We start from the raw sequence: 13,010 nt of genomic DNA, 5'->3' as shown, positions 1-13,010 counted from the left end.
ACTCTTTGTCCTTGTTTTTATCCCTAAAAACATTGTTGCTTTGTTATTTTTATTTCAGCCTGGCTTAAAGTTGTATAGAGCAGAAGAAATGTAAAGACTTCTTCCTAAATCTGCTGGTAGAGTCATGAAAGTTAAAACTTTGATATGCTTGTACCACAGGGCCTTTGCATTTAGTTTAAAATTGTCAGCACAAGTTTTTGGTTGTTTTTTTTTTGTTTGGCTTTTTTTTTTGTTTTTAAGGCCAGAAATATCCAGCCAATACACTTGATTTCAAACTCTGACCTGCCTTTCTAAATGAGCAGAGCACTCCCTGTTTCTCTTGAAGTTGCTGAAAGTAACACCACCTATTTAGTGATTGCTTTATACTTCCTGCTGCAGAAGAAGGAAAAAAAATTACAAAAAAGAAAAAGAAAATAGGTTAAAAAATAAACTATAGTTTATTTGCATAAAATTTCCTCTTTTTTTGTTAATGTCTGATTGTTTTTAACTTTTGCTTAATTGCAAGTCCACATTTCATTAAACTGAAGCTCCCATATAGTTTTTAATGTGAATAGGTGAATATTTCTTCAGAATTCAGGATGAAGTCAAGAAAACCTTAATAATTATTGGTCACTCCAGAAAGAGTCAATTAACATAATGAAGTTAGTTTAAAATCAAAGCTGCATTAGTTCTGGGAGTCATGTAGTTTAGGCTGTTGAAGCTTAAACTCGTGCATTTTGTTGATAAGTGTTGTGCTTATTCATGGTTGATCTGAACATAAGACTGACATTCTGGTTTTTGGTGACAGATATGAATTTGGGTGACTTAAGAAAATTGAGATTTATATTTAGACTTAGAATCCTCTACTGTAGAACATAAATAGCTGTGTGATGCTTTTTTCTCTTTTTCTCTCCCCCAGTTACGTCAGCCTCCCGTTAAACGTCTGCGGCTCAGAGGGGATTGGTCAGATACTGGGCCAAGAGCAAGGCCTGAGAGTGAGAGAGAGAGAGATGGTAAAAGCATTTGCACTTGGAGGGGGGTTGTTGTCCTTGCTGCTGCATTTTGTTGGGTTTTTCTGTATTGGTTTGATTTGGGTTTTATTTTCCAGTTTTTCTGAAGTATTCCCAAAATTTTTCCTTCAGATTGTTCTTGTTTTAACAATCAGCCAAGCCTTAAGATGGTTTTCTTAGAGTTTAACACAGAACTGCTATTGTACAATGACTTCTAAAATTGAAAATATTCTTACCAGAACAATTATATTGCTACAGTTAGGCTGATGTAAGTAAAGGAGAGCCTTTTTCGTTGTCATTGCTTAGGGACTAACACAAGCACTTATTTCTTTTTTTTTGTAGTCACACCTCACATGCAATCACAATTACAAATGAAATGCTTTTTAATAGTTACATTAGGGGACTGGAATTCAGAGCAATAGGATTCTAATATTATACTTTTCATTTTTATAATGTCATTTAGTCACATAAGTTGACTAATTTTTATGCTTATATTTTCATGTTTATAATATATTACTCAGTTGCTTGAGATTTTAGTAAATAAAGCATTTCCAAAGCTATGCTTAGGTATCAAAAAATGGGATACCAAAGCAGAGCAGAGCATTTTTTGTCACTCATCTTAATTTTCATCTAATAATGTGTTTCTGTTTAAATCTGACAAGCTGTGGGGTTCCAAGTATTTGATTCTAGTTCCCTTAAATCTTCCTCACTTTTCTGCCTACAGTTTCCCTTTCCAGATTTTCTGTGCTGGTGTTCTCATTTTCCTGCTTCCCCAAACTAGAATAGAACTGTCTGGGATTCTGTACTTGACACAGGCAGTAGGAGATGCTGTTTAGGGAGAGAACATGAGCCTGTCCTCTTACCTTAGTCTCTCTTTGTTGCTCCTCCAGTATTTGGAATTACTGGATTAGAAACACTGGAGGTTATTATCCCATCTGTTCCTTTACAATCTGCATGTGGTTCTATTGCCTGTGAACTTCTGTAATCCTTTTTTTGAACCTATTGATAATATTTCCTATGGCATCATTAACCACCTTTTGGCTGTTTTCTTTGGCTGTTGCAATTTCATTTTTTGTGTTTTAAGGTCAGAGCTCCTCTGCTTGAGATATGGGAGGGGAATGAGGGATGCCAGCAGAGGGTCAGAGACCTGTAGTGTGGAATTGAGGATAGACAGGAGCATTGGGATCAGGTGGAAGGGAGCTGTTTCCTGTGGGAGAAGGGGGTGAGGGGTGGTCTCCATTCCTGGAAGAAATGAGGGGTGAAAGGTACTCTGGTAAACTTGTAGATAAAACTTCAGCATTACTTATTCTACAGGGGAGCAGAGTCCCAATGTCTCTCTGATGCAGAGGATGTCAGACATGCTGTCAAGGTGGTTTGAAGAAGCCAGTGAAGTTGCACAGAGCAATCGAGGACGAGGAAGATCACGGTCCAGAGGTGACTCCCTTCTTTTCAACAATACAGATTGAAACAGAAATTGTGTGTTTATAGTGGATGTGCAGGCTTTGAATATCAGCCTTTCCTAGGTATAGACAAAATTTTAGTGCACTGGAGAACTGAGCACATGTGTTTGCCATAGGAATGGTAGTGGAAAGGGATCTTTAGAGGCAGAGTAAGTTTATTTTTGAGCTCTTTTTCTCGCTTTTTTGTTTTATTTTTAATCAAAGGTGGGACTAATCGGACAGATGCTCCTGCTACTAATAACATGGCACCTAGTAGAGAATCAGAAACTGCAATGGAAGTAGATGGTTCTGAACAGCTTCCATCATCTTCCTCTTCTACCATGTCAGCTCAAGCTCCTTCAACATCATCTTCGACAGAAAGTCCCCCTTCAACTTCATTACTGTCCTCTCCTGATAACGAACAAAGGCCTTCTTTAGGGGCCTCAACTCAGCCTGTGCTGCATCACTCTGGTGAGAAGAAATCCATCTTGTCATTGTTTATGAAAAATAGGAAACAATTTCAATAAGAAACAATTCTCTTTTAGGATATTTTGGGTAATTGATCTCCATCTGCTTTCTTCCCTGCACATCCTTAATGAGACTTAAGTTTTATAGTTACCAAGTGGTTGCAGGTGTGATTTAAAGAAAGAGTGAAACCATCAACTCTATACCTTTGTCTGAAAAAGAAATTTCCAAGGGGATCACCAGTATTGTCTTTTGAAGTAGAAATAAACATTTTTTGCTTATTTTTTTCTAAACTTACTGTTGTCTTCATGGAGTGTAGTAACATCTTGCCTTCTTCCACTGAGATTTGGCTGTAGCAGCATCAGGGCAATGAACAGCAGAACATGTGCCTGTTACAATCAGGGGAGGTAGGGGATGTCTCCTTCAGGAGGAACCTCCATCCTCAGCATTTCAGTCAGCAGTGTTGGGTTTTAGCTTCTCAAAAGTATTTGGATAGACAAGGCTCACCTGGCATGACATTCCATTATTGGTTAATAAATTATCCCACATATTGATACTTAAATCTGTATATCTTGAAGAAACTCATCTGTATTTAATACAGACTCACATCCTTCTTGGGAGAAAAGAAGAAAGTATATTCTGCTGTCAGAATGTCAGAAACTAATTTGGGTAGTTACAGAGCACCTTATGCTTTGACTTGACCTTTTCCATCTCAATGCCACAGCCTTTAGAGTGGAATATTTGCACAAGAGTTTATTTTTTTTAAAGTGAGTTTCTAGGCCTCACAGTTATAGTGGAAAGACCGATGTGACCTGAAAGACATCAGGTTTAGACCTTTTGTCTTATATAGATTCTGTTGTAAAAAAATCAAGCTCTCTCTTTGGAAAGGTGAGTGATAGCATCTTCAGGCCTTAAATTTGATATTCTGGAGTACAGGAGGGATGGGGATTCCCAGGAGAGAGTGTGCTGTGGCTGCTGCAGCCAGAATCTCTGGGATGGGTGGGAAATTATGAGGCACCTGGTATCTGAAAGACGGGGAAGATGAAGACATAAGTTGAAATTCATGAAACATATAATTTTTGCTTTTTAAACCTTTCAATTAGTTTGATACTTATTTAGAGATAATAATCAGTGAGCAGAAAAATGGCAATATGCACAGGAAATTTAGAAAATGCTAAGTTTATTTAGTATCAGAGGCTTTTAGTCACCTATGTTTTTTATTAGTATTGGTGTCAGCTTGCTGCAATCTCAAGTTTTTTCACAATACACACACAAGAAGATGATTAAAGGGTCTACTCTAATTCAGTGCAACCTGATTTAGCTGCCACTAACTTTGATCCAGAGGGATAGCCATCAAAGAACACATGTACCATTACCAAAGGTTCCCTTTGATCTATTTATTTCTTTTTAAAAGTATATGGTTTACTCTGGAACTTAGAGTGGCCAGGAGAGTATTGAAAATAATTGCTTTGAGCTATGTCATTGAAACATGGTGGGTTTCATAAGGATAATGCACCAGCGAGCATTTCCAGAATTGTGGTGCATTTTCTAGCCTGCATTTTAAGGGATCTGTGCTGACCAGAAAAATCTTTTCTCTGAATCTGCTTGAATTTCTAAGCAAATATTTATTCTGCTAGCATGAAGCTGAAGTTGTTATTTCTTAATCCAGCTCTTCTCTAAGAGCATTTCTTTTTTCCCAGTTTTACTTTGGACTTGAGAATATATTTAGTTTTGAAAGGGGTGGTGATGGTTGGTTGACAGACAGGAGATACTTTCTAATTTGCTGTATAATATTTGATAGATTCTTTGACTAAACCTAAGCAGGGTGTCAGATTTGCAGCTTAAAATCGTCTACAGGACTCCTGCAGGCATAAATTTATTAGTACAAGGTGTTTGCACACCTAATAATCCTGTTTCAGAAGCAGTGCAAATGAGACCCTGGAGTAACAGTAAAACAAGTTTTGGGTGACATGGGTAGGTTCAGGGAGAGGGGAAGCTCCTGGGCAGAGAGAGCAGGTCATGGCAGAGGGGTAGCACTGGGTCTGCGAATGAGCAGGCTGGGCTGGGAATGTCACTTTTGCAGTGTTTATGTGGCCTGGTAACCCATGGCTGTGCTCAGTTGTGAGATTTTATTTACTCACAGTCTGTAGTCTATAAATCTGTCTGCAAACACTGCATCAAGGACAGGATTTCCTGAGCTTGTTCACCTGCATTTTAAGGTGAGTAAAACCTGCTGCTTTTTTGGGGTGACAAGAGCAGGAAAGTGCTAATAGGAATAGTTTAAATACAGTGGCGCTGAGTAGGAAGCCCAGACAGAGGTGTGTTGTAAGAGGTGGATGACTGAGGAGGCATTTTGGAAGGTGGAAAAAGGAAAAAAGAGGTTTTCAGCCACCATTTTGCATAAAGTCATGGCAGATACAAGTTTGAATATTGTAGCAAAGAGTCAGCAAATGAAGAATGTGTTTTCAGGAAATGACTTCTTTAGAATCAGAGTGTGAATTCCTAACTCAGGCTTGTAAACAGCTTTCCATAAATCATTTCTACAGATTTCTGCACTCAGCACAGGCACTTGTGGTAACCCTGTGTTTGAAATAGCAATACCTTTGTGTAAATGTTACAGTTCAAATATTGTTGGTTTGGTGTTCCAGAAAATGTCACATGGTGGGCATTTGAGCTTCTCCATCTGAACTACTTTTTAAAATATTAAGAGATGACGTATCTGTGCAAAATAGAGTCAGAACAGAAATGGTTTAGTGCTGGAGCTTGTCGGGATAGGTCTCTTTAGCAGAATGTGTATTCTAGAAGTTTGAACATTTAAGTTACAATTAAACAACAAAATCAGTGCAAAATCTCAGTAGCCTGTTACTGCCAGTACATTTGAATAGTTTTTTTATATATGTATATAATGAGAACAATTGCTGGAGATTGTCATGCTTCTCACAAAGGAAAAATACAACTAATTTATTTTCTTGCCCTGCTTGGGCCATTCAGTGGAAACCTTTAAATTTTGTATATTAGTTCTAAGATGCTGATGTTTTAAACCACCATAAACATCAGGTACAACAAACAGTAAAATATAATACAATTTTTCTCTTAAATAAAATTCCAGATACACATTGGTACCATTGGGAGGGGATGCAAGGGGCAACTGGCTAATTAGTACAAAGCTTAACCCTAGTATGTGTTCTGATATAAAGTAACTGCTTTAAAATTTTGAATGGAAATGTAACAATAACTGGGTTTTTAAATTTGTTTCTATTTCCTCACTCCATTTGCTAGCAAAATAAACATTTGCTTAGATATTCTGAAATATATTAAGTGTTGTCACTGAACATATCCAAGATAGCAGCTATCTTTCATGTTTGGTATTGTAGTTCTTGTTACATCTTAAAATGCGGCTGTCTCTGAACTGTGTGGAACTGAATCAGCAGCAAGTACTGAAAACTGCAATTTTAGGCATCACTGAAATTCCCTTTAAAGTATTCTCTAGGCTGTTTGGAGTTTTTATTTCCATAAATGTTTTTGGGACATGAAAACTATTCATAGCAAATCTCTTTGATGCCATATTCCTTTTAGGAACTATATCTTTTTATTTTTGTTACACTTTATCAACCATAAACGGAGAGGATGTTTTTCTCAAAACTGATATGAGACTAAGTACATTAAACCTCATGACCATTCAGTATTAACTGGTGCTTGTCACTAACTTTCCAATTATTGGATTCTGGTTTTGGGTTTGTTTCTTTTCATAAAAGAAAATTAAAAATTTCTTTGTTTCACTGCTTGGATAAGGGTTACAGAATATTTGTTGAGCTTTTACCTGGATGAAAGGCTCCATGCCAATGTAATGCTCTCTAGTATTTTAACATTTCAGTGTGATTCAGACACTGTTATTAAAGATGCAATCTGTGTTATTTAAGGAGAAGCACTTGCCACACAGCACTTGTGTGAGTGGAGGAAATCTGCAAAGGGCATGGAAAGAATAAAAAATTGCTTGGACACCTGGTTTTATAGCAGTTTGCAAAAGTACTGGTAATCAGGCAATGAACTTGACATGCCAAAAAAATGGGGTAACTGACAAATGAATAAAGCCAGTTGTAATAAATAAAAGACTATTTTTATAGAAAGGATTTTTTATATAAAGAATAAAAACGATGAAAACAGTGAAGCCTCTAAAGGTGGAACTAAAAGAATAATCTATTAAGAGGATGATCCTAAGAATTGCTTACAATCCTATAAATTACTTTGTCTGTCAGACCACTTAACAGTGATTTCAGACTGTGAATCCTCAACCACTGGGGATGTCTGAAATTAAAAATTAGCTCATAGTGAAGTGTAGTTTTTGGTTTAGCTGTTGTTCTGCCACCTCCTTCCACAGTTCAGTTTACTTTTTGCACTGGTTTGTTTTGATCAAAATTTACCTTTTTTTGGAAACATCAGGAAGCTATTACATTCATTTTGAGAACTTACCCGTAGACCCCAGTTGCATAGTTTTACACCACAAATATTCTCATTTGTTCTGTGTGTTAGGAACACAGAAATGAATACATCTGTAGTCTGCTTTGTTCTGACTTACTCAGGCTGTATTTATTTTCCTTAAATAATTCTTTGTTAAATGGTTTCATTGCTGGAGATGGGGAGGGGGTTGTAATGTATGGCACGAATCCTGGACATTTAAGTCCTGTGATTCATCCCTTTAGGAAGAGAAAACCAATTTCAATATTTCTATTTTATGATTTGTGGATGTTAGTAAATTTTATTTTTCACTGTAATGACACTTAGTATCTGTTGCTTGTCTCTTTGGTCAGTTCCCCCACCCTTCTCTGTTCTGTATATTATTGATCAATGCTTCTCTCTTTACACCCTTTCTCTGTCTCCCCTCCCTGTTTATCAGAGTTAATGGGACCTGAGTTAGCAATAATCCGTAGGGGCCTGCAGCGACTGAGGCTTAAGAAGGCAGAACAGCAGAGACAGCGAGAGCTGGCTGAGGGTTCTGCACCACAGCCCTCCTCTTCTGAGCAGACCTCCCCTAAGGGCTCCTCGCAGGACCCTCAGGCAGCAGGTTGTCACTTGCCAAGGTTTCTCCAGCAGATGATGTAGCTGTAGTTTGTGCTGCTGTTGTTTGCTGAGATGCTTCTCCTCCAGAACAAGGCATTTCCTGCATTCGCTGCTTGTCTTGCCTTGCATGTGGTGGTGTTTATCATCACATGGGTAGGGAAACAGTTGTTTTGGCAGGTTCATTGATCTAACATATTTGGATTGAATGATACTATGTGGAAATGGTTTTCTAGGTGCATGGTACCAGGTATGTGCTATGTTCATTAGAGCAGCTGAGCAAGAAATCGCTGTGTCTTGAGTAGAACGAGAATTACACACTTGAAATTGCATTTTGGTGCTACTTGTATCCAACAGCAACATTTATGACTTGGCTTTGGGTTAGCATATGTTCTAAATCAGAGTAACAGTTCAATGAAACAGCGTTTTGGCACTCTTCAGTGCTATGGTTTTACAATAAGTGTAGTGAAAATACTTGTACCTAGCCAAAATCTGCAGATATGCTCTACTTTTTTTGAACAGAGCAACTTTTCATTTCACCATCCTCTTTCTCTCTTATCTTACTGAAATTAAAAATGATTACAAGAAAGCCTCAAATATGTTTGCAATAACATATTTGAGAAAGTTAGGGCAGAAGCACGCATATGAATAAAGAGACAAACCCTAAAGCATAAACTTGAAACAAATTTTGTCGTGGCATCATGTGAAAATGAGTGAGCTGCATGCTGTGTGAGAATTCAGTGTATTTTGTGTTGCAGTGTCTCTTCTGTGGATAAATCCTGTGACAGTTGAGATGTGGCTAAATTGCTTTTAGAGATTGTGTCACGCATTCACAGCTGTCTTGCCATGGTGCAGTCTATTCCTTAATCTGGAGCCCTACAGAACAATCTGATGTAACAGTGGCTGATGCTCTTGTCACAATGTGCAGTTACTGAACTTTGAATAACTTCCTATGCTAGAAAATACTGCAGTGAGTTTTTAGAGTGTTTTGGAAACCAGTACATCCTGGGAGGGATGTGTTTTTATTCTAGGGATAGCAACTGTGGGTGCCTGTTACCGGTAGGAGGAGAACAGGAACGGCAGTGGTAGCAATAGCTTTGTAGGGGCCCGCAGCTTCCTGCCAGGACAAAAAAAACCACCCCAAAAATCTACCAATTTTGGTTTTGGGTTTTTTTTCAGCAAACTGAACATCAGAATTTATTAACTCAAAGATAAGTATTGATAGAGGAAAAATGGTAACTAACGCAGTCAATAGATCGTGATCTTCAATTTCCTTTTCAGAAGGGCTTAATTTTTAATTTTTTTACTAAATTGCTTCTCATTGAATTGAGATTGGGAAAGAATAAAATTTGTTTACAGCCGTGTCTGGAGGTTTATCTGTGGGGGTTTTACTGCCTCTGAAGTGTGTGTTGGTCTGGGTTTCGCTTGATACATCTCTCCCATCTCTTCCCTAGTGCTCCTTCAAGAAGGCAGTGTAATTTTTTTACTCCCTGTTGTTTGTGGGGTCCCTACAGCGCAGTGTAGGGTCCATACTGCCACAAATGTGAGAGTTTAAGCTGAGTTTAAGCTCCCTTTGACTGGGAGTCAGAGGTGGGTTGAACATACTTTGGATCCCCCCAACACTGCCTCTTGGTTTTGAGTTCCCACATGCTTAGAACTTTAAGGGAACTATTGGAAACATCCAATCATTTTGTTTGGGATCACCAGGAACCACAGAACACATACACAGCCTTGGAGGAAACTAATATTCAAATATTCATCTCTTTCTGCATGTAATGACAATGAATTTGCAAATTTAACCATTTTACTTCTTATATAATTGTTTTGAAAGACAGATTTACTCAGTGCTGTGGAAACATTTATTTCTGGGGAGGAGAAGGGGGAACCATTTTTTTGTCTGACCTCCAGCTTGTTAGGATGTATCTTCTTGAGGTTTGGTCTGATGGGTGGAAATGTTGCCTTCAGCAGTACAGAGAGTGGAAGATATAAAAAGAGAAATTTAAATTTTAAAATATTGAATGTGTTTGGTCAATTAGTTCTCAAGAAATTTGATAAAAGATTACATTGTCTTTTCCTTTCTATTTGTATATGTAAATACAAGATATTCCTGTTGTGCTTCATCAACTTCTTTCATTGCATTCGTCCTTCCCCTGATATGGGAGGGAACAAATGAAGCTCATTTCTTTTGATTGGGGATCACCTTTCCATTGTTTATTTACTTCATAAGATTTCTGCACTCTGGACATGGAGTGGACATGAGTACTTGCTCATTTCTTTTTACTAAAGTTCTTTGTTTTGTTTTCCTTTTCTGACCTCTCAAGATTTATTTTTGGAAGTTGGTTATTCACAATCTATTCCTTTGGAAAACCAGAGCTGCACATTTTTGGTCTCTTGCTTCTCCATAGACACAGTTGTTTTCTAACCCTTGTGCTTAGTTGACTTTTCAGAACTATGGTAGGAGAAAAATAAGTGATCAGTTTTGGGTTGTTTGGGGTCTTTTAAATGTAATAAATTCTTATACAGAGACAATCTCTATTTAATTTTTATTTTTCCTGAAAGGTTGTCTTTGATGCTCTATCATGAGGCAGGTGTTCACTTTTCAGGCACATACTAGTTGTAAATTTTCAAACAAAAAAATTACACCCCAAAATGTGTCTGCAAATTCTCAATCCCTGCTCTGGTAAAACTTGTATAATTTGCACTTGCGATTTTGTAGGGAATTCAGTGTGAGACTAAGGCCTTCATTATTAATCCTTATCTTTGCAACCACAGAAGCTTGAGTAGGAGGAGAAAAAAATATCCCAGCCATGTAAGAAATTACAAGTATAAAATGTCAAGAGCTGAAAGCTTTTACAGGTTTAATAGAAAATTAGACTGTGTGGTAGTTATTCTGTCTCCCAGTCACAACAGGATTTGTAAGATCAATCTGTAGTAGTTAACCTTCACTATTTAGAAAAATGTGGTCAAAAGTTTATATTTTTGAGTGTGAAAGCGAGATGAGTAATGATTCACTGTTTGACTCTGCAACGAAAGGTCTCAGATGACAGAGACTTTGTTTTAGTGGACACTCTCATAAGTATTGTATAAACTTGGCTGAATTTTAGAAGCAGTATGTGCTGCATGTTATCAAGTCTATTTTGTCTTCATAATAGCCTTTGCTTAGGTATTGAATAGATTCAGATATTTTTTTGGTAGCCACTTTATTTAATTAGGGAACTATGGTAAATCTTTCAGTTTAGTTTGGATTTTTATTTATTGTATGGTTCCTCCCACAAAGCCTAGTTTTGACTTGCATTTTTGTGGCATTTCCTAACATTTAGATCCTGTGCAGTATTTAAACAACTGCATTCATGTGCTACATGCAAACAACAAGGAAAGTAAACCTTTTTAACCTGTTGTTATTGCCTGCTGTGGCACGTAAGCATCACCATTAGTACATCACTTCTCATTCTGAGAACTTTTAAGGAGATTGAATTCAGTTTGAAAAGTAACAGAAATGTGAATCAGCTGATCAGGAAGTGAAAAAGAAAAAACAGATTCTAGATCAAGGGTTCCTTTAGTGGTTGTTGTATCTAATCTTACCCACAAAAACATGAATTAAAATGAACCTTTTTTTTTTTTTCCTGAGGAATAAAATTTGATTTAGACTGCATTTGTTGTGGAATGCAGATATATACATGTGCATGCTGGCACATTGCAGAAACTGTGCTGCAAATTGACTTTTTTTTTAACTTTTCATTGATCTATACAGTCAGTCTTTAAAGCAGAGCAAACTGGACTTTCATTTCTGTGTTAAAGCTTTTGGAGAAGAACAAGGGAATGACTGCAGTTTTTATTACTAGATTCTTTGCAAACACCCAGATGTAGAAATGTCTATTTGAAGTCCACAATATGTAACTGAGAGTTTATTCACTGTGCAAAGCAATTATTCATAGTTATTAAATCAAGTATTTAATTTCTTAGATTCCTCTACAGGTACTGTGTTTAAGACTTTTAAAACAAGTCTCACTGCGTTAGACCTCACCCTGAAGCTGGTGTTGGAGTGATGTAAGGAGGAATTTTTTTCAACCAAAACTGAGGTGGCATGCTAATATTTTGGTGAAGTCAGGTGCTGATCGCCCACACTATAGGAAGATCCTTCAGCATGTAACTGACCTTAAAATTATCTTCTATTTTCTGTTTGAGGTTGCCCAAATTTATGAATCTCCAGTTCCCTCTTTAAGTGGTGCTCCAGTTTAGAATGTACTGGTGACATTACAACCAGTGGTGAACTGCATTGGGATGTAGACCCAGCCTGTGAAGGCTCAGGTAAGAGTTTGGATTTTTGTTTGTTTTTTTAACTATATGGCACAGTTTTGGTAATACTTTTTTTTCAAAAGCTTTATAAGAAATTATGAAAGTATTTTTTCAGACTTTTTTACAAAACAAAGCCATATATTAAAAAAAGAGGCATTTACCTGAACTTCTCTAGGCTGGTTTCATGCTTGTGCTGATTTCCCTGCCTGAGGTGGGGAGTTCCAGACTGCAGAGCCACTTCAGGGGGTGCTGGTGATCTGTGGCTTCAGGGCACTTGAAAAAGGAAACAAGGGAGTTTCAAATTGCTACAAACAACTTTTCTCTTAACCACACTAATTCACGTATCTAGGGTACTTCCTTTATGTTGATTAAATATTAATTTTTTTAAGTGAAATACGTTCAAAAAGTTGTATGGAGACTTGGATGTAATAGTGAGATGTGGGAGGTTTAAGCCTGCATTGGCATGGACTTCTATCTAAAAACCTTTGCATTTTCACTTACTGTGATTGAATGATGCACATGGTAAAACATACCTACTTTTTTACTTACTGCTGTATGGTGTGAGGTCTTAACAAAAGTAGAAGTGCTGGTAAGGGTAGTAGATGTAGTTTCTTATGTTTCTAATTAAAATATGTTAGTTCAGTCTTCTGATCATACAGGTCTGAATTACAGAGTTGATAAAATGAGCTTTTCCAGCCAAGTGAAATATTTGGCAGCACAAAACACCTTTTAAACAAGGGCATATGAGCTTTTGGGAAAGATTGGA

At 37.3% G+C, this 13,010-nt stretch overlaps 1 protein-coding gene across 6 annotated transcripts in view; it reads left to right on the top strand.

Moving 5' to 3' along the window:
- DCAF6 (DDB1 and CUL4 associated factor 6) overlaps positions 1-13,010 on the top strand; it is a 77,791-nt gene that overhangs the window by 32,990 nt on the left and 31,791 nt on the right. For 3 of the 6 annotated variants that reach the window (XM_048293585.1, XM_048293584.1, XM_048293586.1), the window contains exons 8-11: positions 899-992; positions 2,304-2,423; positions 2,654-2,899; positions 7,788-7,955. In XM_048293585.1, the coding sequence (XP_048149542.1) occupies positions 899-992; positions 2,304-2,423; positions 2,654-2,899; positions 7,788-7,955 (628 nt within the window). The remainder of the gene's footprint in view (positions 1-898; positions 993-2,303; positions 2,424-2,653; positions 2,900-7,787; positions 7,956-13,010) is intronic. The other 3 variants (XM_048293588.1, XM_048293589.1, XM_048293590.1) reach the window with 1 other exon arrangement.

Source organism: Corvus hawaiiensis, chromosome 2 (genome assembly GCF_020740725.1).
Source record: "Corvus hawaiiensis isolate bCorHaw1 chromosome 2, bCorHaw1.pri.cur, whole genome shotgun sequence".
Lineage (NCBI taxonomy): Eukaryota > Metazoa > Chordata > Aves > Passeriformes > Corvidae > Corvus > Corvus hawaiiensis.
This window is presented reverse-complemented; position numbering and strand designations above follow the sequence as displayed.